Source organism: Amphiura filiformis, chromosome 3 (assembly GCF_039555335.1).
Source record: "Amphiura filiformis chromosome 3, Afil_fr2py, whole genome shotgun sequence".
NCBI lineage: Eukaryota > Metazoa > Echinodermata > Ophiuroidea > Amphilepidida > Amphiuridae > Amphiura > Amphiura filiformis.
Genome location: NC_092630.1, coordinates 16,810,505 through 16,834,417, shown reverse-complemented (window position 1 = coordinate 16,834,417; position 23,913 = coordinate 16,810,505). Strand labels below are relative to the sequence as shown.

The window sequence follows — 23,913 nt, the reverse complement described above, 5'->3', positions numbered from 1 at the left end:
AGTTGGCAAAATAACTTTCTGAAATATTCCAGATTTAAAATCCTTATTTTATACACTTCAACTTCATACCATGGATGTTCATCCCAAGCATATTAGCATAGCTCCTTGCTTTGGTCTTCAAAGAATAAATATTTCCTCCAGAATTTCTTTTGTTTTCTATTGAATTTTTTCATGGTTAATGGACTTTATCTTCTATAACTTTTGTGGGACCAATTGATTGTGAAGGCTTTCTGGCTCTAAACCCTCGAATTGTTGTGCAATGCTTTGTGTATCCTATTGCACATCTGGTATGGTCTAAAACAAAAAAAAAGTTTTGTCAAAATTAGTACCAGTACAACTTGATTTGAAATACCCAGATATGAATGGTTAAATTTCTATATAATATAGGTACCACAACTTAGAAGCTCCCCAATACTTTTTTATTTGAAATAAATCGAAAAATGTTTTACGAAATGTAAAAGTACAAAAAGGAATGTGTAGCTTTATTTGTTGTACACATCTGGACCAATGTATAGCATCACCCATCATTGCATTCAGTCACAATGGTTCATTATGTAAAAAAAGACCATTTAAAAGTTGCATCTGAGTCCATAGGAGTTGAATCTCAAACAATACAATAGGCCAGACCAATTCATATGTTGGACTATGGACTCTATCTGGTGCAACTATAAAAACATATGAGGTTAGGGTAGACTTAAGATTGGGTTATTAGGAGTGCTTCTTCTTTCATGGTATCACCAATCGTGTTGTAAATATAACAGTAAATATTCACATCAAAGTTCACGTACAAGTAAATATTTTCATAAAATATCATAAGTATAACACACACAACAGTTTGCACACTGTCTTGTATATTGCTAGTATTTGAATATAACTTTTGTACATCATCACATAACAACCAAGCTTCGACTATTGTGTCAAGGCATCTATTTCATAATACACGTGTCACTTGTATGACCCACCCCATGACCCCCGGGGGTGGTGAGTCACTTTACAAAGGTGCTTCGGATTTAACTATACCATGACCCACATGTGCGTCTAAACAATGACGGACATTTGCCGACAATGACTGAGCCCTTCGTCAAAATTGTGACGCACATGTTAAGGATTATGACTGTCCTCATGACGCAAATTTGACTCACCATTTAGGTATTTTGACTGACACTGATGCACCTAGCCATTGACGCACCTAGGTAAAGTGACTGACACTGACGCACCCTCGGGGTATGTTGTGACGCACATATTGAGTAAATGACCGTAGGCCTACCCTTGCATCACTAATTGGTTGGTAAATGACCCAACCATGACGCACATCCCCCGGGGGTCCTAGGGTGGGTCATACAAGTGACATGTGTATAAGTGTTTAACCAATCAAATTGCAAGTATCCCATCGTAAAGTTAGAAAGTACTTATCCTCAACTGTTCAGCGAGCTTCTGTTGAACATTATGATTAAAAGCTGCAACTATCGTAACCCTTATTTGTAAAAAGACCCTTCTTAATAAATTTTATCTCTTGCACAGGCATATCAAACAACACAATTTAGCCAAAAAAAATGGCTATTAAAGATCCCATATGTGTCTATAAAAACCATAGCTTGCCTTGCCTTTAATTCTATTTATTTGTTTCAATGGAGGATAAAGCCTGGGCATACATCCCATGCAATAATCAAATGATAATAATTGTGCATCAGTTGTTTGAATGGTAATGTCAAAAATCTAAACATTTTGCCTTTGGAACCGAGGAATATCTCACTGGGCGTAGCCCTGGAGCACATTTTGAGGTCCGAAGCAAATTGTTTTATCTTGGAATTCAAGCTTACTTAAACATGACATATTTTGCAAACTTTATAACATAGTAAATTGAGCTGTGAAAAATCAGAATCAATAGGAATGGAACCAGTGCACTCAATGGTTCTGCTATTTTGTCTCTTTTCCCAGTATTTGCCATTCCACCTGCAAAGGCTAAGGCGACAGAAAAAAGCTCTGTTCTATTGGTGGATGGACCTTTCATACAGAGTTGGTCGGTTGGGTGTTGTTTTTTATTTTCAAATTAATAACAAATTTTACATGCATACAGCAAAAGCAAAAAAAATTCCCAATCGCAATAATGCTAAATCTGGGTCGGTTGGGCCAATAGAGCAGGCTTGTTTTTTGTCACCTAACATCCTTTATTTGCAAGTTTCACATTATACTAATCATATCTCATATTTTCCAATACCATGCTATTCATAGTCTGCATGCCTTCCTCAAGGCAGTAAAGTAAAATAAAATTTTGTGATTTTCTCAAAAGTCATTCATTTTTGCAGGAATCTGTTATGCTAGTTGGATTCCTTGCATCATGTTCTTTCTGAAAATGCATACTTGTATATACTTAATATCATTACTTTTAGAAATACAATAAAAAATAATCCATAAATTACAGCCTTAATGAAGACATACAGACTTTAGGGTGCAGCATATTATTACATCGTCATGTATTTCTGTTTCAAAATGATAAATGATGATAATATTTCAGCTGTATAAAAAGTCCCGAAATGTGTTATGATATATAGGCCTAAACTAATATATAGTGATGTACAAATAAATATATTCTTCAAACTATAGTCAAAGTAAAGCAATTATCACAAATGTGTGTAAGTGTGATCCAGTCGGGTTGGATCCAATCCTGAACAGTGACAGATCTTTGTATGTTCCTTTAAAGCCATATTATAACATTTGCTGAGGAGGACGCCCTCAATATTTTTCATAAACTGTCTTAATAAGACGGTTTATTATTACGATGGAAATATTAGTCGAACCCGTACACGATGTGCATAAGTGTAGGCAGTCGTGACATATCAAAAGAACCAACACGACTCACGTTCGAATGAGTTGCTCACATTGGTGACATTATATAGCGATTTTCTTTGTATTGCCTCGTCTGTTTGGGCCCAAATTAAAAGAGGACATATCTGACAGTGAAAACTAACATTTTATACCAAAAAATACAATTCTATTTCTTATGGAAATGTTATAATATGGCTTTAAAGGCCAATTAATGTTATTATTATCTTGAACAACAGCAGCATTGGGCAGTTCCAGTTAAAATCATAATATACCCACTAAACAAATATCCTTACTCTCCCACACAGGGGGTGTAGATTTCAAATGAAGTCAACTATTACAGTAATCAATTTGAAATCCACACTCCCTGTGTGTGAGATTAATGTCATGTCTTCCATAGGAGGTGTATGGATTTCAACTGAAATAGCCCATTAATACCAAGTATTTAGTGACATCTACATGCTGGCTGGGCTCCATTTAATTTTATTGGAACACCCTATAGAAATATCACCCTGTATGCAATATTGCACATGATGATTGCATTTCTCAACTAGATTGGCTCGCTACAAAGTCACTACTCAAATGATGTACTGTACATTGTAGAATATAAATACAAATCACAAAATTAACAGCATCAATATATAAGCCACAACCAATGGGCCCTTTCAAATTTTCAGTTTTGATGCCCTAATTGTTCAAGAACTAATAATCAAAAGATTTGTGTTATCATCACCAGAAAGCCAGAAAAAGTTATTGTGGTTAAAAATCTCTAAATAAAGTAGGCCTATCCATTACTTAAGGGTAGACGAGGTATTGTTGGTCGAAGCAACCTAAAAATCTATTGGCATTATCTAGATCAATATATTATTGAAAATTAACACCTTGATGTTTTGCAAAAGTTCATTCTACAAATCGTATACTTTGCAAACTTGCTTAATTTATTGTAGTTAATGAGTTATGTACGTTTTACAAAAGTGTTGTTGTTTCAGCCATCTTTACAACGTAACTCAAGAACCGCAGCACCTATAAAAGTATAACTGTGATATTTTAATTCTTCTACACGCTCGCTATGAATTGAGCAATGCAGTTTTTGCCAAAGCTCACTACCATTCGTAAGATACGGTGAACTACCAAATCACAACAGTTTAAAATAATTAATAACCTTAATATCATCAAAATGAGACAACATATTGAGACACTTCTTTGTCTTCTTTGATCAGCGTGGTTCCAATCATGAAAAGTAGATTTCATACAATTACACAACAAACTAAATAAAACCAACAAAATGTGTCTTGTAGTTTTTAGTAACAGACAAAGACATTCATGAGACAAAGGTGTTGATAACAGCTGCTGGCAAAACAACCTTCATTTCCTGTTTCATCCCCAAAGTAAAAGTTAACAGTAAATTGCTTGTAGGAAGTGGCTTTCTTACTTCTTTCTCTCTTTTCCTCTCCTAAACTGTAACTAATGCCAGCATGTTTTTTGAGGGCCTTCTTCATGGCTAAGGCTGATTGTATTTGATACATTAGTCTCAGTAACTGACTCTGCTTATGAATCTCATGCGTATATCAGTGTTTTTTCCACAGCTGCAATCACAAGCTGTTAGCGTGACTGTGTCCTTACAGACCAACCATGTTTTACAAACAAACCATGTAACCCAAAACGAAAAAACAAAACTTGAAAAGACCCACTTTTTAAACTCCAACATCAAAGATGCCTGGATTTTAACACATGCAGTTATGCATACTCCCAAACATATTACTAATGTACAAAAAATAGAAACTTTTCTTAGTATACAAATTAAAAACACTGTGAATACTTTGAAAAAAATATTATATTCCCTGATAACCATGCCACAATGCAAAAAGACTTCTTGACATGTGATACTTGAGAGTGCGATTTCTTATGCTAATGTTAAGTTCTAAGCATTCATCAGTCAAATCAATTCAATATCCCTCTGTACTGTAATTGATTCTCAATTTACCTAACCTAGGGCTCCAACAACTATGCAATTGCATTATTTGCGGCACAAATCTCTGCTTTTAGGAAAAAATCACAGATATGGAGAGTCTCTGGACCTTGTGACAAATGCTAGGATCATTTGCAGTTGATTTTAAAAAAGAACGGGAAGAATGACAAAAATTTTAATTTTGTATACAAAAAGGGCAAAGTGGCAAGTTGTGTTCACTTCATCATCAATTATAATTTTTTGCCCAATTTTTTTTCCAAAATATTTGTTAAATCAACCAAGATTGATCCTAGCACCTCGTAAAACAAAACATGTGTTTTTGGCAGGAAATCACAGTTTTTTGCATTTTTTTACCTCCCTAATTGCGTATTTGTCATAGCCCTATAACCTTACTTATAGATACAATCATGCATTAGCATTAGAAGTCGCAACCTCTCAGTTATAATGGAGTTATCCACATGATGCATATTTTGGCAGTGCTCTAAATAGAATTAACATGGTATAAAGTATTTTAAACAGGAATGTTCCATTATCAAATAGGTTAAACTAGGATCATCTCATTTCATATGTGTAGAGTGAATACAAAAATATCTAGTGGGCCACATTTAATAGTAGCGTGGCAAGGTACTAAACATACTTCTCTATTTATGTAAATAAATTTTAAGGTTTTTGGTAAGATTTGTTATGTTTCTAAGGCAAAATTGGTTGACATTGGTATTTTGTGTACAAAACTATTGTCATAATATACACTGCTACACAAAATATACATATGTATAAAGTTGTATATGTACACTTTAATTTGGTACTTACAATAACATATGCAAACATTATTGGCAAGAAATCAAAATGTTTTAGTTGCTGATGTCAATGGAAATCCATACATAGTACACACCCTATGGAAGACATAACTTAATCTTCCACACAGGGAGTGTGAATTTCAAATAGGAGGTTAACTTAATGAGAGACTCCATTTGAAATACACACCCCCTGTGTGGAAGATTAAGGATGTGTCATCCATAGGGGGTGTATGGATCTCCCCTGTAACAGCTATATTTACAGTCATAAGTATAACATAAAGACCACTCCCGAAACGAATGACCTCACTGGCCTTTCTGCTGTTCCTCCATAATCAGATTGGTTATAAGTTGATTGATTGATCATAGGAATAAAGTTGATTGATTGATTGATTGATTGATTGATTGGTTGATCGATTGATTGATCGATCCATCGATCAATAATAAACTCAATATGAGACGTTTTCTCTCTCTCCTCTAAAGCTTAGTATCTTCCATCGGTGTCCCAATGGCGATCTGATGTTCAGGTTCATATGCGAGATTCACACACGGCTTATACCGAGTACCACCATTGTTCTGATGTCCATCTGAAGTATGGGCTTGACCAGTCTTAGACTGACCATTCTTTGGCTGACCATTTGTATGTTTATTATCAACATGATTGTTACCATGGTGATTGCTGCCATGGTGACCGTCTTGCTGGCTATCATGACCATTCTTTGGCTGACTATTTGTATGTTTACTATCAACATGATTGTTTCCAAGGTGATTGTCACCATGGTGACTGTCTTGCTGGCTATCATGTAATTCTACCGGAGGTTTCTGGTTCTCTTCTTTAACATCAGACAGGGTTGTAGTGGAAGCACTGCTTCTTCTGGCAGCTATGTGCTCTTCCAATGAGGCAGCTATTGATGAAGAGTGGAGTGAGAGGTTTGAGGCAGCTATACTTGCTGGATCAAAGTCGTACATTGAAGCTGATCTGCTGCTTTTGGTCTGTAAAAATATATGGTATACAAATTAATAGGAGTACAGTAAAACAAAATATTTTCACTATTTTCTCTCAAAAATAGGCAAAGTCGACTCTTAATGTAGCAGCAGACTTGAGTCAATTTTGTTGTGATACCATTCCAATTTTGTTGGGAATTTAATTTCATGAGTTGGAATCTCATTATAAATTCTCTGCAAACTTTACCAAATGATATTGTTTTGCAGAGTATTACATGCTATAGTCAAATCAGCAAATATTTCGTACATTCATCACAAAAATTGGTTTCCCTCAATGAGATCATTGAGTTTTTCAATCTCTAATAATTTGCAAAAGTACAAAATATTGTTTCCATCATGATCATTTGACTGAAAGAAAAGTATGCCAATCAAAAAAAAAAATCAACAAGTTATTATCTGCACCTAGTGGCTGTTGAATAAATTAGCACTCTAGCAAGAAACCCCATTTTGTTCAACTGGTTAGAGTGGGATCCATGTTATTCAAATCAACTGCATGGTAACCATGGTAGTATAAAACTGTTGGTGCTATTGAAGCAAACAATGTATTGCAGAACTTAATTCTGCTTCTCTTTTGCTCTGTCAAAATAAGGGAACTTTCGTTTTGATACTTGAATTCAGGAACATGATAAATGGGAAATTCCAACTGAAATTCCTACACCCCCTTCAAACATCACCTTATAAATCTCCCATACAGGGGGTTGTAGATCTCAAATGGAGCCACTCATTCAGGTAACCCCATCTGAAGTCAATACTCCCAGTGTAGAAGATTAAGGTCATGTCTTCCACAGGGGTGTAGGAATTTCAACTGGAATAGATCATTAGGCTATTCCATTTAAAATACATACTACCCCTGTGGAAGATTTTGGAAATATAAACCACAGGGGGCGTATGAATTACAGATGGAATGAGCATATTAGGTAGCTCCATTTGAATCCCATACACCCTCTAAGAAAGATTCAACCTGAATCTTCCCCTGAGGGAGAGTGAGTTTCAAAGGGAGCTGCTAGGACATTATCAATCTTTTAGGTAGTCTCCTAACACAAGTGAGAGATGTGTACATGAGGAAAATGATTGCATATGTGTGAGAAAAATTCATGGTTGGTTTGCTAAGAGAATAATAAAAATAAGTAAAGAGGCTTTCACAACAGGAATTCATAACAAGCAACAAGGATTTAACAAGTTGGTGCAAGTTGGATGGAAAGGTTGTCAAGCTTTTGATAAGTGTGACTCTAACTTCTTCAATCCTCATCAACCTTTTCAAGCTGACAGAGTACTGTATAAGTGGTAATTTTAGCGAGGGTTTTATTTTTTAGCGAATTTATGATTAGAGCTCCAACCGCTAAAATAACACCTCATGAATGTATGCAATAATGTATTACAAGTATAGGGAAGGACTGGGCAATCATGCGAAAATAACATTCAGCGAAAATGTGTCGCTCACTCCAAATCGCGAAAATAACTGTACGCGAAAAATACCACTTATACAGTAATGTAAAGCAAACACTAACACTAATACTAACACTGATAACATCAATTATGAAGACGCAATGATAGAATAGCAGATACCACAGATTTCAGTATGGAAGATCAAGGGCATATGTATACTGTATAAGTAGAAATTTTCGCGAGGTTTTTATTTTCGCGAATTTCGCGAGTGGACATAAAATCGCGAAAATAAAAACTCGCGAAAATAACCTTTTGCATTAGGTTTCTATTGTATCAATATCAAAACCGCGAAATTTAATTCTCGCACAATTGACAAAATCTTCAAAATCGCGAAAATATCTTCTCGCGAAAATCTTGAATGACTCAACCCATGACTTTTGAGTTTACTGTAGGTTTCGTTACCTGTGATGAACCCCTCTCCCATGATACTACATGTATTACCCAAATTCCGCTTAAACTAAATGTGACGTGATTAAAGTAAAATAAATCGTTTGTCGAGCAGAATCAAAATCACTTTTCAATTACATTATATGTGACATTTTCAGAGCTTTATTTTGATGAAAACATCATCACATGGCCTATCTCAAGATCGATATTGGCGATAAACGACTCATTTAGCTTGATTACATTACATATGGTCAATCCAGACAGAATATTTTATTTGATTCAGGTTAAAATCCCACTGAAAACTATTTTAACAGTTTGGAAACTTTGATTGGAATTCCAAAATGTTCTATATTTTTTCCATCTTCCAGGGGAGGGGTTAGCCTCTTGTAGGAATTTAATTATCCTGGTATTTGTCATAGGCCAAAATTTGTGTTGTTTTTTATGTATATTTTTTAAAACAATGATGGTCATTTCTATATCATCTCCAATACCAAATCTGTGGTAACATATGCAATGATTTGGCATACAATACAGACAACACAATTATATCATTACTTCATGGTCATACTAATATATAGTAAACACATTGACTAATGCATGAACTTGAGATTTCCCCAACAACAACAATAGAGCTATATATAATACATAACATTTGCAAAATAACCCACCACCAGTAATAACGAACATGTAAATCAAGCATTCTTAATGAGATACAATTAGCATAATCCAAACACAGACTAAAAATTATACAGACTATTCCCAGTGCTTTATTATATGTTGTGAATTCTTGCATATTCATGAGGGCTGATCGTTCAATTGTGTGTGTTAAACAAATCAGTGTTGTGTTACTGCACATTACGCGACAGAGCATTGCATGTCACCACGTTTAACGTTTACGCAAAAGACCATAAAAATATGCAGTATGTGCATGAGTAGCAGTTTCGTCTCTCGCACTTCATGGAACGATTGGCCCTCACTAACGGCTGATGCTGGGACTCGTCCTGTTGGTGAATAGTCTGTATTAATCTATGGATCCAAATTACACCACTATGAAAGCAGAGGGCAGTGCCTCACAGCATGGGATACATGAGCAAAGAGCCACTAGTCCTAGTGGGGTCAATGGGTGATGCTCAGGTGGGAGTCCAGACCAGAGGGTAGGGTAGGCTTGGGCATCTGCTGATTTTAAGCTTCCTTAAGCTTCAAAACAACTTGAGCACATAAAATTTGACCTTCAAAAATTGCTCAATTTTGAGACTATCAAAATTAAATTATGTTTTACCCGAATATTATTTCAGATTGTAACAAATTTACTTAGATATACAGTAATTTTTTGCTTTGAAACTTGCACACGTTTGCATGTATGTAAGTCACAACATTGAATTTGTCACTTCCGTGGTCCCACATTGCATTATGGGACTTGAAAAAGCATTACTGGGAGATCATTTCAGGTATAAGGAAATTGCTTTATATTGTAGGCACATTGTTGAAAGCATAAAAATTGTGATATTCAAAATTATCGCAATATCATCAACATCGTAAGGCATGATATTGCACACCCTTGGAAGCACCAGGGGTTAATAAACCTTTTAACCCCATGGGCCCTACCAGCCAAATAATCAACCTCTAAGAACTATTTTGATTGGTTATAAAGAGGACTATATCATGTTTTGAGCCAATCAGAGATGTGACAAGAATAGTCAGTATGGCTGAACGGAATTAAGCTTAAATTACTATGATATCTAAAAGCTCTATTATTATTTGTTCTGAGATGATCATATTAAAGTAATTAACCAATCAGGGGTACTGTAAGAAAGGTGGTAGTGCCCATGGGATTAAAGTGTCCATGGAAAGGTCCTTGTTTCTCGTAAGAGTAAAGCAAAAATTAATAATGAATTAAGATTATTTCAGCTATTTCTGGGGCCCGCTGGGTGTGGCTGCCTGTAGATTGTTGCAAGATTTACCCAACACCAACAGAAAGCATGTCAAGCATAAATGCATCATAATATATTCTGCAAACTCCCAGATTTTGCTGATTCTGAAAAGCACTAGAAATAAAACTCATATCTAGTGATCTAGAAAGCAGCAGAGAAACTTCATATAACAATGAATGAAACTTCAAGTTTAGACTACTGCATGAGCAACCAATTTTCACTAAGCATTTGTGGCATAACTCCTTTTTTTTACTGAAATCACATATTGTTGTATCACAGTCAAAATTTACATTTTGCAGTTTGCCCAATTCAGAGCAAACATGTATATCAGCTCCAATGCATCAGTATACCCCACATTTCTGAACAAAATGAGGAATTAAGAACCTGAGACCATGTATACTAGTCTCAGGTAAGAACAGACATGCATGACACCAACACACAAGAATGAGGACAGATATGTGACCAAACACAATCTCATGAGGCATTTGTAAATCAATACCTGTGACATGATCAATATCTGTGACACGATACAATATGATCCAATCAGGCCAAAGATGGCAATAGTGAAATTGATTGAGATATAGGCGAAAATATGAAGCTAACAATGCTAAAATACATTAGTACACCAGCATTATTATACAAATATTGACTGCTATGAGGGGCATGGTTAAAATTATAGGCCCAAGGTGATCTCAAAACCATGACTATGCCCCTCGGCTACGCCTCAGGGCATAGTCATGGTTTTGAGATCACCGCGGGCCTATAATTTTAACCATTCCCCGAATAAAAAGCAGTCAATATTTGTTTTATATACCAAATCTTAAGATTCTTGTCATCTGGTATCATTTTACGCTGGGAAAAACGCACACGCACAGAACTATGCCCGGGGAATAGTTACTTTTGCGGGCATAGTCAAAACTATGCCCGCTCTTTTAACCAATCAGATGACGGGAATCTTTAGATGAGGTATATAAAAAAGCTTATAACTTGGCACCCAAGAATACTAGGGAATGTAGGATTTCAGCAATACTGGGCTATTCCAGTTAAAATCCAGACACCCCCTATGGAAGACACAACCTTAATCTTGCACACAGGGAGTGCGAATTTCAAATGGGGTCACCTGAATGAGTGACTCCACTGTATGGGAGATTAAGGTCATATCTTTCATAGGGGGTATATGGATTTCAACTGGAATAGCCCAATTGGTTACTGATTAAGTTGATGATGGGTCCTGTCCCAGTGAGTCTCGGTGACTTGATTTTGTGTTGGATTGTACACATCAAGTCATCGTCATTGGGCAGGAAAATCCTCCCATGTGTCATTAGCCCCTGACCATGTTTAATGCAAAACCTCTCATATAACCTCTTGGCAATTTTGTTTTACACATGTTCAAGGGCCACAAGTACATATGAGGTTTTCATGCCCAATAACGTCTTATTACTTACACTTGATACACATTTTTACACCATGGTTTCTGTCCACTGAAGGAAGGATAAAGAAAAGAGACTTGTAATGCCTCTACTGATGGACTCATTCAAATAGTCAGTGAAATTCAAATACAAAAATTACAGCTTTCTTTGTACACATTGTGATATATTGGGAACTTGACTGCTAGTCCTAAGGTTAACTTGTCCTGTGGTTCACTATTCCTAAGGATCGTTAGTCATAAGGTTCACTTATCTGTTATAATAGTTTTACTAGTCCTAACAATAAAAAGGATTTGCTAGTCCGAAAGTTAGGCTTAAGGTTAGGTTTAGGGTTAGGTACTAGCAAACTTATGGACTTAGTAACCCTTAGAATTAGTGAACCTTGGGACTAACAGACCTTGTGACTCACAGATGTAGACTGGTATATTTGCATGTTTATAATGGGCACTCTGTATTACTTGAAAATCACTGACTGATGAGGTCCATATGCACAAAACAAGTTTGACCAGGTCTAACTTTAGAAATGTTCTAACTATGGAGGTTAGACTTAGGGAGGGATCACTTTAATCTCCTTTACTCCTAGTAAAGTCCAAAAATTAAACTGCAGCTAACTTAGTGAAATCAATGACATATTTGCCCTTAACATGATCTACAAAATTATAGAATAAGGTATGTAAATACCAAAGAGTTCCTTCTCTGTATGACTTATCTCCATATTTAGACCAGGTCTAATTAGACCCGGGCTAATTAGACCAGGTCTAACTTGTTTTGTGCATACAGACCTCTGAGGGTTTAAAACAAATTTGTTGTTAGTACAAATTAGTTCACCTGTTATACTTTGTTCAGCTCCTAACAGGCGAGACTCATAAGCATATGTGACTTATGTCCGCTTTTGTGACTTTACACAAGCAAAAGTTGTGACTTTATTGATGTGCGCATTAAGGGAAGGGGTATGAACGTTTGGACAGTATTTATTGTGGGACATTAGAGCACATCAGACATATCGAATTGCATTCTGAATAGGAAGAATGGTCTTCTGATATCAAATAATTTTGATTTTTTGAAATTCGCAATGTAATACACATTTTATGGCAGATCATTAAAAATTGATATTTTGATATTTAACAGTACTTTCAAGTAAACTTTATAAATCTGATGATTTCTACCTAAAGTGTATGTAGGTGGGATGAAAAGCCGACGATCAATTGAAAATTTTGACCTTTCATTATTGAAGATATGGATTTTTTTCCCAAAACACCAAAAAAAATAAGGTCTTTTGGGAAAAATCCATATCTTCAATATGAAAGGTCAAAATTTTCAATTGATCGCTAACTTTTCCTCCCAGCTACATACACTTTAAGACAATATCATTAAATTTATAAAACTTACTTCGAGGACTGTTATATCTTCAAAATGTGAAAAATATCAAATTTTAATAATTTGTCATAAAATTTGTATTATATTGTGAATTTCATAAAATGAAAATTATTTGATATCAGAAAAACATTCTTCGTATTCAGAATGCAATTTGATAGGTCTGATGTGCTCTCATGTCCCACAAAAAATGCTGTCGAAACGCTCTAAACGCTCATTCCAGTTCCCTTAACATGAACTGAATAATTTCACCTATTATGAGTTGAACAGAGTATAAGCATCCACCTGCTTCCAACTCTTAGTTGTGACATGATTAGTGTCTTAGCTAGAAATGCCTAATTTGGTTCATTAAGGAGGGAGTAACAGGAGAGAACTTAATATACCCTTGGAAAGCATATTGACTGGTTTGAGCCAAAATTGTCCTATTTTGAGAAAAATGCCACAAACATTTTATTTTATCCGATAGTGTCTTAACCAGGGTTTAGCAGCCTACTACTGGTACTACTGGGCTGTACTAAACATTCAGCAAGTTCAAATATGTGTTGATATTCTTCATTATTTCAGGAAATGTGGTCAAATTCACGGTTGAATAAACTGTCCACAACAGCTATGAAAATAATTTACTGACTAACTTTGCACAGTTGCAAACTCTCCCCGTCCTTTTCAGTGATTGGATGCCACAAGTAAGAAAGTGAAATCTCCTTGTCCTTTTGGATGACTGGATGGACGGCTAGCTAAGACACTGGACATGATCAAACAATTGAGCCATTTGTCAAGCAAAAATAAAAACCTTTCTGTTTCTTTTTCAATTACTTTTCATTCTTTTTGCATTAATTAATATTCTCCACGTAGAAATGAAATACACAAAAAGTAAAACAATGTTTAAAAAATATTTCTCGTAATCAAATTATGCCAAATGACTCATTTGGTTGATCCATAACACAAGTCTTGAAGCATAACACTGAACCTCAATCAAAGCACATAGTAGTATATAACAAAGTACTGAAATACTTGCTATTACCATATTTTGTATTACCTCTTAACTAAATTTAGACACCTGTACAGATATTTAATATATGAAAAATAACAGTTATTAATATATTTTATTCCATAATAGCTAAGCACATAAGCAAGCTTCCTGAAAATCAATATATTAATGATATTTATGACAAAATTCGCCAGCGAAGTGGTTACATAACTCCCTGGTAACTGGATCACACACCTTTTAGAATACATGCCATAGACTTTGTGTAGCGATCATTTCGATCGTGGTGCAGGACTCAGTTGACATAGTGATAATCGGATTACACGTAACACTTCGCTGGCAAATTGTGAGGGTTCTAAGTAGGTTGGTTTGAAGTGGAAAGGTGTGTGTAGTGATTTGAAGCTGGGAAGGGTAGCACTGTCAAACTTTATGGCAAAACATTGGGTCACAAAATTCTAGAAAAATTGTTACTAGAAAGTACTTCTACGAATATGCCATCGCTTATCACAGTACTGGTGCAGTCAGTCCTTGTGAGTCGTCAAGCTTTCATCACAAGGAAGTTGTTTTGTCAAAAGTTTCTCACAAAACCTGGAAAAAATGCTACTTTTTTGGAAAAGAAACTTCAATTTGGACAGAAATTCAAAATTCATTTCAAAATATGAACCATTCATACATTGTACTGTTTTAATATATTTTATATATTTTTGGGTCCAATTTTCTAAATCCCAGCCCCATCTTCCATTACCTACACCAAAATCAATAAACCTCTACTCCCATTCCAGAGGGAGAGGGGAGTAATATCCTAGAATATGGATTAATTAAGCTTAAAAGCGGCCACCAAAAAGTAGGCAAGTTTTACCTAAACCTCAGAATTTATTGAATAGGTTATTCCATTTGAAAACCACACCCCCACTGAGGAAAATTTTGGAATTCCATCCAAATTCAGCAGTTTAACTCATTCCAGATCCAACCATTTCCATCCATAAAAAATGTGGAAAAGGTGCGGAAGATTTTAGAATTACAAGCAAATTTGTCAAATTTTAAGCCAAATTGTAAAAATTTTAACCGGATTTGATCATTTTCAACAAAAATTTAACATAAAAGTTAGACCTTTTTGGTAAATCCCTTAGCTCCTTGCATTAGACCCCTGATGTCGTCATTTGACGTCACGCCAACTTGTGATGCACTGTAGCAATAATCGATAAACAATGTGCGCATCATCAAATGACGACATCTGGAGTCTAACTGCAATGAATTATGGGATTCATCGAAAAGGTCAATTGTGGGTTTGGAGTTTTAAATGGAATATCCCAATACATATGATGATGGCATCTGCAAGAAAAGCTAAGCAAATCAAGTTAAAATCGATACTTCAATCACTATCTATAGAACCACTTGCTATCTTGACCAATCAGCTGGAACGTTTCTTGCTGTTTTGGAAAGAACCATCCTGTTGATTGGTCAAATTCAACTGTTCATAATTACGAAGCTAGTGACACTGCAACTCCAAGCTCAGATGAGTTGTTTTGTGATCAAATTTTCTATTTTTACTTAAAGGGGCATTTCGTGATCCACAGCCTCATCCCCCCACTTTTAAAAAAAAAAAAGTTGAGATTTTTACACCACTGGATACCTCTGGCTACATAATGTTTATGTACCAAATATTTCTTGCAGATTAATAAGTTTAGCAAAAATATCGCCAAATTTGAATTTCGTTCTGGTGCACCAGAACGAAATTACAACACATTGTCTATGGAGCAGTGTAATACACATAATCATGCATAACTCGCAAACGCAAAATCGGAATCAACTGAAATTTTGGAAATAAGCTTTTTTCGTGGATATCTACTGAAAAATGTCATAAAAAGAGGATGCTAGGATCACGAAATCCTCCTTTAATTCCATGTTGTATGGCAAAACAAAAAAAAATGGTGTAAAAAAAAACTAGAATGCACTCACAAAGTGTGCTATATCAAATTGCTGTAAACCTTTGGCGAAAGCGCACTCCCATGATATTGACATGGTGCACTTCACAACGCGTATGGTGGCATAATTAACAGCGCGTACAAAGCACACATACTACGCTTGAGGAGCACCATGTTAACATCACGGAAGTATTATCGCTCTTGTCAAAGGTTTACAGCAAAATAGTATAATAGAGAAAGAGGGCGCTAATTAAGTCAAATACGGATGTGCGTTTTTCCACTGCCACAGACTCAGTGCAACTTAGCATTTAAAATCGCTGACAAAGTGGAAAAACGCCCAGAAAAACGTGGGACTATAAAAGGGCCTTTAGGTGCATACAGAAACAAAATTTCAAACACGGCAAAGTCTAGAGCTATTTTGATTAGCAGCACCACAAACAAATATTTTTGGACCAGAATGCCACATCTGCCCTAATTTGGGCACTGATGATGGGTTTTATTAATATAGCCTGAAGAATTTTAAACCAAGCAATCCGAGCATCCCTTGAGAGATATAAACCTTACCACCAACTGTTCTCTTTTTGGCATTTCCTGTAGATTTAATTAATAAACTGCATATTAACTCATGTTATTCATTTATGCAGATGTCTATAATCTAAGACCAAATTAAACAGACTAATTTGCATCTGACGTCAGGGCAAAGGCACGGCGTGATTGATTGCTGACCTGTGCAGCATAGCATTTTCGGTCTAAGTTGACAGGAAGTCACATGCAAACTAGACTTTTTAATTTAGTCTCAAATTATAGGTGTATACACATTGACACGGCAACGTTATTAACTCTCTGGTTCGTCAGATCGAAGTATTACATCCCACTACTGTAACCTAAGATTATTTCTTGCTTACAAGTTGCTTGAATATCTTCAAATGGCTTTACCTGGTCAAATGCGCATGACATGTGCAAAAATTTGTAATTTTAATGCTAAAATGGGGCAACATTAGGACAACTGTGGCTTAAAACTGGGCCAATGGAAGATGCACATTCCAACCTATTCCAACTTCCTCTTCTTCTTTTCAAATTTTTCATTTGTTTAAATTATTATATTTTAGCCCCCTAGATCATGTAATGGCGCAGGGGCCTGGACCCACTGTGGCCTGCGGTAAATTCAGCCCTGCACTTGATGTCTTATACTTGTCAAGCTGTCAATATGCATAAAAAACATTAGTCAATTAAACGCTCAAATACATCTGAACTGAAATACACATTATTTAGTAATATTTTATCAACATGTTGTACACTGCATAATTGAGCATTATGACTGGGTCAAATGCTAAGCGGACTGTTAGCTTTGACCAAACCACTGACCATGCAATACTTACCGGACTATTGCTTGGTGTGGAGAAGTGCAGTACTGCATCATGTATAGATACATACATATGACCCAGGTCTATTGTGTGGTCTTTTCTTAGTTTGCTTGACATGAGCATTGAACGTCTGATAGGGGCTGCAATGAAAAACACAATCACTGATGAAAAAATATAAGAGCAATTGGTGTAGAAAGATGTTGTTGCCAAAATTGCCTGAAACAATGCATGTGCACACTTAAAGAGGTATTTCGTGATACACAGCCTCATCCCCCACTTTTCTCAGAAAAAAGTTGAGGATTTTTACACCACTGGAAACCTCTGACTGCATACTGTTTATGTACAAAATATTTCTTGCAGATTACGTTCTGGTGTACCAAAACTTAATTCAAAACAGGGGCCTATATGGAGCAGTGTAATACACAAAATCATGCATATCTCACAAACGCAAAATCAGAATCAAATGAATTTTTTGGGGGAATTAGCTTTTTTTGTGGATATCTACTAAAAAATGTCATGAAAAATGGCTAGGTCACAAAATACTCCTTTAAGTAATGCTCCCTTTTCCTAGATGTCAATGTATCAATCCAATATGACATTATGAGACTATTGTGTTTTTTTCTCATACTAGTAGCAATCAAGTTAGCTCAATCAGTAAGGCATTAAACTCAGGTATGGTGATGTGATTTCCTCGGACAATGAACTAAAATTGTCTCGGTTAGCTATAGGTTAACTCGAGGAACTGAACATAGCAGCAATCATTTCTTGTGGTATGTATAGGGTGTGCGCTTCTTAGCGGCAAGTCATTGATTTTTGCTGAATGGTTAATGTGGTGTGTCTTGGACAACAATGGATAGCGAATTCCTGTGAAGTGTGCTGAGGCTTGTGGTTTACGCCTGTACATAGTGTAGTACAAATCATTGCGACTTTTTTTCTCTTTTTTTAATGAGCCCCAACTAACTATTAACAATCCATTTGTACTTTCCTGACTGTAGAGGACAACATTTTATATATGCTTAACCAATTATCGCAAAAGAATTTCACAATGGTTTACAGTAATTGGTAATTTTATTTTACAAATCCATATAAGTGACCCAGAAAGTTCAACTCATACAACCACACATTTTTAGTCCAGCACTTACCTTTGCAATTAGCAAACACCACCCTGATACCAAGTTCCTTGTAATCCGCCACAATGTTCTGTAACATCTTAATTCCTACTACATCAATAAAGCTAAACATGCTGCAATCAATGATTATGGTATGTACATCTCTCACATCAGTTGGTGTTGGTGTTGATTGGCTGCCCTCCTCATCTGATAACTCCTCCTCATCATCCCCTGCTTCATCGCTTGCCTAGGAATGAAAATAATCCAATATACAAGTTTATGATATAGAGAGGGTGTGTTTGACATACTTGTATGAGAGGACTATATGGCCCATGTTATCAATGGGCTATTCCATTTAAAATCCACACTACCCCTATGGATGATTTAGCTAAAGTCTTCTACAGAGGGAGTACAAGTTTTGAATCAAATAGAAAAATACTCACTCCAGTTGTGAAAGATATAGGTAAAGCTATAATTACAGGGGGAGTATTGGCTTCAAAATGATTAACTCTGACCAATTACATTTGAAAAATTTACTCCCCCTGTGGAAGGTATTTCCAAAATCTTCCACAGGGGTAGTATTTACTTCAACTGGAATAGCCCAATGTTACAGAGAATGCTAGATGAGTGCCTCAAACACTATCAGGGTTCGTGTTTTAATGCGTCATTGCGTCCTGGACGCAAAATTTTGAAAATGGGTAAATATGGACGCACTGAATTTCTAAATCCAAGGAGGTTAAGGGTCCAAAAATCTCAACTGGACGCATCCAAATCGCAGCCGGATTTACTGTGTAGAAATAAAAAATCCTCCCATTTAACAATGTTAACTGTTTATCTACATAAATGTGTCATTAATTTTCAAAATCGGCCACAAAAAGTTGTTGTTTTTAGGAATATCCAAGGCTGGGCGCCGTCAATTTTCAGTTCATATCGTCGCCGGTCATTATTTTAGCCTTCCAAAACTTTCAGAAAGTCCGGCATTCTAGGCCCCAAATTGCATAATATGCACATAATTTTCCAAGCAACTGAACCCCGAAAATGGTGAATTATGGACTACTTCAATAATTGATATATCACACAGTAATACTGATTTGTGAAATACTGATTTGTGAAGTACTGTATTTCGCGGGAATATATTTTCACGGTTTCATGTATCATTGACAATTTCACGGGTTGTTAAATTCGCGGTTGTGGATATCTCCTCAATAGAATAACATAGTAAAATGCTTAATTATCATGTTTTCCCGGGGTTTTATTTTCACGGATGCCTCTTGATCAGCGAAAATTAAACCACCGCGAAAATTTCAGCGTATACAGTAGAATTTACAGTAACTTCAGCCGTTTTTGGCCGTATCGCGAACTTTATGAGATCGAGTCCACCATCTTGGTTTTAAGATAAACAAAAATATACTGCCTATAGAGGGCAGTATATTTAAATTAATTATTGACCAGCCTCAGCAGGCGGTAGACATATAATATAAAATAAAATAAAATAAAATAAAATAAAATAATTAAATTAAATTAGATTAAATTGATTAAATTAGATTAAATTAGATTAAATTAGATTAAAGTAGATTAAATTAGATTAAATTAAATTGAATTGAATTGAATTGAATTGAATTGAATTGAATTGAATTGAATTGAATTGAATTGAATTGAATTGAATTGAATTGAATTGTTAAAAAATTTACTTTTTTGGTATTTTTCAATTTTTTTTATTTTTAAAGATTTTGGCGTTTTGGACCCTTTGTTTTTAGGTTTGGACGCCCTATTTTCAGACTAAAGGTGGGGTTAAGGGGTCCAAATAGCTTCCACTGGACCCCCTGTTTTAACCAGGCACCGCTAACCCTGAACACTATAAAGGCCTAGCTATTATATGTCTGATGTGTTGACCAGAAAATGGGTATATAAAATGTTTTGCCAAATTACTTTTACAAATTAAGCGTACTGCTAACTGTTTAGTGCGTATTATTTTGCACAAAACGTTTTGCGTGCATACACAGGAACTACTGCTTAAAACGAACTTGGCAAAACATTATAACTGTAAATGTTTTGGATCAAAACCACTTCTTTTTTAATTCAAAATTTATGGAGAAGCTAACTTATTACTGGACTATATGGTAAAGTTTTTTCTTATGTATGGTATAAGAATGTCCGCATAATAAAAACAGATATTGCTTGTCACCTCGAGATTGGTAGTAACGACACATTTAGAATGGGTAATGAATGGGTAAATGAATTATGAAAGTACTTCGTCCTTCGGAGCGAATGTTAAACCATCGGTCCCATGTACAGTGATCCATACCTTTACATGTGTCTCAAAGACAGTTTTGAAAAGATTTTTAACCCCTGACTATTCCCAACCCATCCTAGTGTTCAAATGGACCCCAATAAATGGAAATATTTGTCAAAAGAGATGCTTTCTTGGGTTATCCAGCATTGTAAAACCTGAACAAATCAAAGCATATCAAATCTGTAGATATGCCACATAAAAGATGTCTCATAATAAGGTTTGTTCTTTTAAAGGTACTGTACAAAAGTATATTAAAGATTCTCACAATAAAAAGCATTCATAACCTCATTAATAAACGTGATGCGTGCGATCCAATCATATTTTATTATTTGTGAAAACGCGAACGCAAATCGAGGTCATTAATATCTCACAATTGACCGCAAAATGTGTAGTTGTTCCAATGTCGCACACAATTGACTTCTCGTGCGCCCGTATTGTAAAGCGTCCAACGAACTGCTTGTGAGCGCTGGCTGCCATATTTGGATTGTGCGCTACCATATTTGCACAGATTCTGATACGCACTTTTGTTATTGGTCGTTTTGTTTTAGCCTGATCGATTTGAGGAAAGGGAAGATGTAAAAATTGTTTATTTTACAAACTTTTGAGAAAATTTTGTGTTATTTTGTAAAGTTAAAAGATCAAAGTGACGGTTATGAATGAGGTTAATAACTTTGCATCGGTTATATGTCGGGCATTGTGAAAAATCTGCGCCCCGAGGGATATTCCGAGGTCCAAAGCAAAATGTTTAGATTTTTCACAATGCCCTCCAAATAACCGATGCGCAGTTATTAACCTCTAAGTAATACCTTTCCATTGAGACATGAACATGAGCAACATGTCTGGCCGTTGCCCTCTTTGGTAAGCTCTTTCTGTGGATCAATACCAACTTTTGAGTACAAAGACGCCTTGAAATGTTCCACATTGACAAAACAAAGAGGTGATGAGGCACGGAAGATCTTGATTCCAGGTAGTTCTTCAGCCTGTAAAGAGACAGAAAAAAATCTTGTAAATTAGTACCCAAGCACTTAACCCCCTAGGCACTACCTGCCAATGTAACATTGCCTCTGATTGGTCAATTACATGATATCTTCATTTTAATCACCAATCAGAATGGAGCTTTGCAAATAATTCACCCCAATTTTTTGCGTGGTGAAATTATTCTAACAATGTTGCTGATTGGTTCAATTGATAATGAAAACTTTTTTTGGCCAATCGGCAGGTAGTTCTCATAGGGTTAAGTAAATCTTAGGAGAGGTTGCAAACATTGAATTAAAAAAAAATGCAAGTGCACTCATAGTTTCAGGTTAAATTTCAACCTGGAGCACTGAGAATATAATCTCATTTTTGATGCTATTTATTTATAACATTCGGCGAAACGCCAGGCTAAACCCAATATTGACAAGCAATAAATTGAAGGGATGCCTATACATGAATAACATCAAAAACAAACAGAGAGAATAAATAAAAACACAAAAAGGTACCAAAACATGCCAAACAGACAAAAGAAGCAAAAGGAAATAGCTGGGAAAAACACAAAGATACTGGCTAAAAGAGGTGGGATTGGACAGCCAATTTGAAGGCCTGTAGGGATGTGGACTTGACGATGGCTTCCGGGAGGTAATTCCAAAGCGAGGGAGCATATGGATAAAATGATCTCTTAGAAAGAGTCAGGCGGCAAAAAGGGGGATCAACAGCACAGGAATTTAAGTGACGCAGGGTAGGACGAAGATGGGGTCTGAAGGGGTTTGGAGACGAGCACAGACTGTGGAAGATTTTATATAGATGACAAAGGGTGGCTACGTCCACGGCGCTTAGAGAGGGTTGGTAAATCAGTCTCCTGGAGAAGCTCATCATGCGATAACTTCCATTGCTGAAGTATAACACGGCAGGCAAACCTCTGCGTGGACTCAACCCGATTTGTCAGTGTTTTGTTGAGAGGATGCCAGGTTGTACAGCCGTATTCGAGGATGGGACGAACTAAAGCAATGTATAAAGTGCTAATGCTATACTAAAGTATTCAATAGGCTGTTAAAATAAACCAAAAATTCCTTTAAAAACATACATAACAAATGCGCTACAATCAAATAGGTTGATGACAACATTTGATTGAATGGACTGCGCTGCGCCATGATTACGGTGAAGGACACCGGTTCAAATCCTTTGTTTGGAGCCAACTGATAAAAGCATACAGGGCCTCTATTAGGGTCTTGGGTGTAGTTACTTACATCTTTCATGACTGCAATGTCTCTGTAGATATCCGTACCAGGAATTTTTCCCACCAGCACACAGTATGGTTTCTGTGTTCTTACAATAACAGTAATAAGGGAATACAATACTGCCGTCATTAGACCAATATCCACACCGATAAAGACGACTGCCACAAATGACACTATCCAGATGGACTGTGAGTAATAAAATGAGATCAGAAATGATTTGATAAAATTCCTCTTGGTTTGTCTCCTATTCACAAAAACACTGAAAAAAAAATACTTCTTGCTTTCTGTCTTCCCTCTTGCTTCCTTCCTTCCCTCCTTCCTTTCATTTTTTTCTTGTTTGCTTTCATTTTTTCCCTCATTCAATTTCTTCCTATTATTTGTGACCATCAACCTTTAATTGTCTGTAATGTTGGCATTTTCACTTTTTGAGATATTCGACAGGCAACTTTTCTTCAACTCGAAATAAGCTTTACAATGATATATAAAATGTCCCTGTTGCTTGTTTGCAAAGTAGTAAAATCAGTAAAAGAGTTGGCAATTGTTTATATTTTTTTGAGAGAGAGAGGTTCATTGGACCATATCTCAAAACAAGCTCTGCCGACATTACAGCCCATTCAAGGTGGATGGTTAGTCACATTTACTCATGTATAGCCTATATGTCAAGTGTTGATTTTTAAAATCAACCAAGACTAATTGGTCTCTTTTTAAGGCATATTTTAGTCGACATATTAAAATATGTCGACTAAAATATGCCTTAAAAAGGCAATTCCATTACCACAATACAATTTCCCCCAATCAAACAAGCATTAATATTGTTTTGGATTTGAAAAAAAGACACACATTTTGTAGCTTTGGAACAGAGATC

General features: G+C 35.9%; 1 protein-coding gene across 1 annotated transcript in view; it reads right to left on the bottom strand.

Annotated features, from left to right (window-relative positions):
* Window positions 1–5,955: 5,955 nt before the first annotated feature.
* Window positions 5,956–23,913, bottom strand: part of LOC140147096 (prestin-like) — a gene marked incomplete at its 5' end in the record, with an annotated part of 28,967 nt that continues 11,009 nt past the window's right edge. Inside the window, 6 exons of the mRNA XM_072168870.1 lie at window positions 5,956–6,579; window positions 16,631–16,657; window positions 17,446–17,570; window positions 18,573–18,786; window positions 21,639–21,812; window positions 23,058–23,234. Of these exons, the coding sequence (XP_072024971.1) occupies window positions 6,064–6,579; window positions 16,631–16,657; window positions 17,446–17,570; window positions 18,573–18,786; window positions 21,639–21,812; window positions 23,058–23,234 (1,233 nt within the window). The remainder of the gene's footprint in view (window positions 6,580–16,630; window positions 16,658–17,445; window positions 17,571–18,572; window positions 18,787–21,638; window positions 21,813–23,057; window positions 23,235–23,913) is intronic.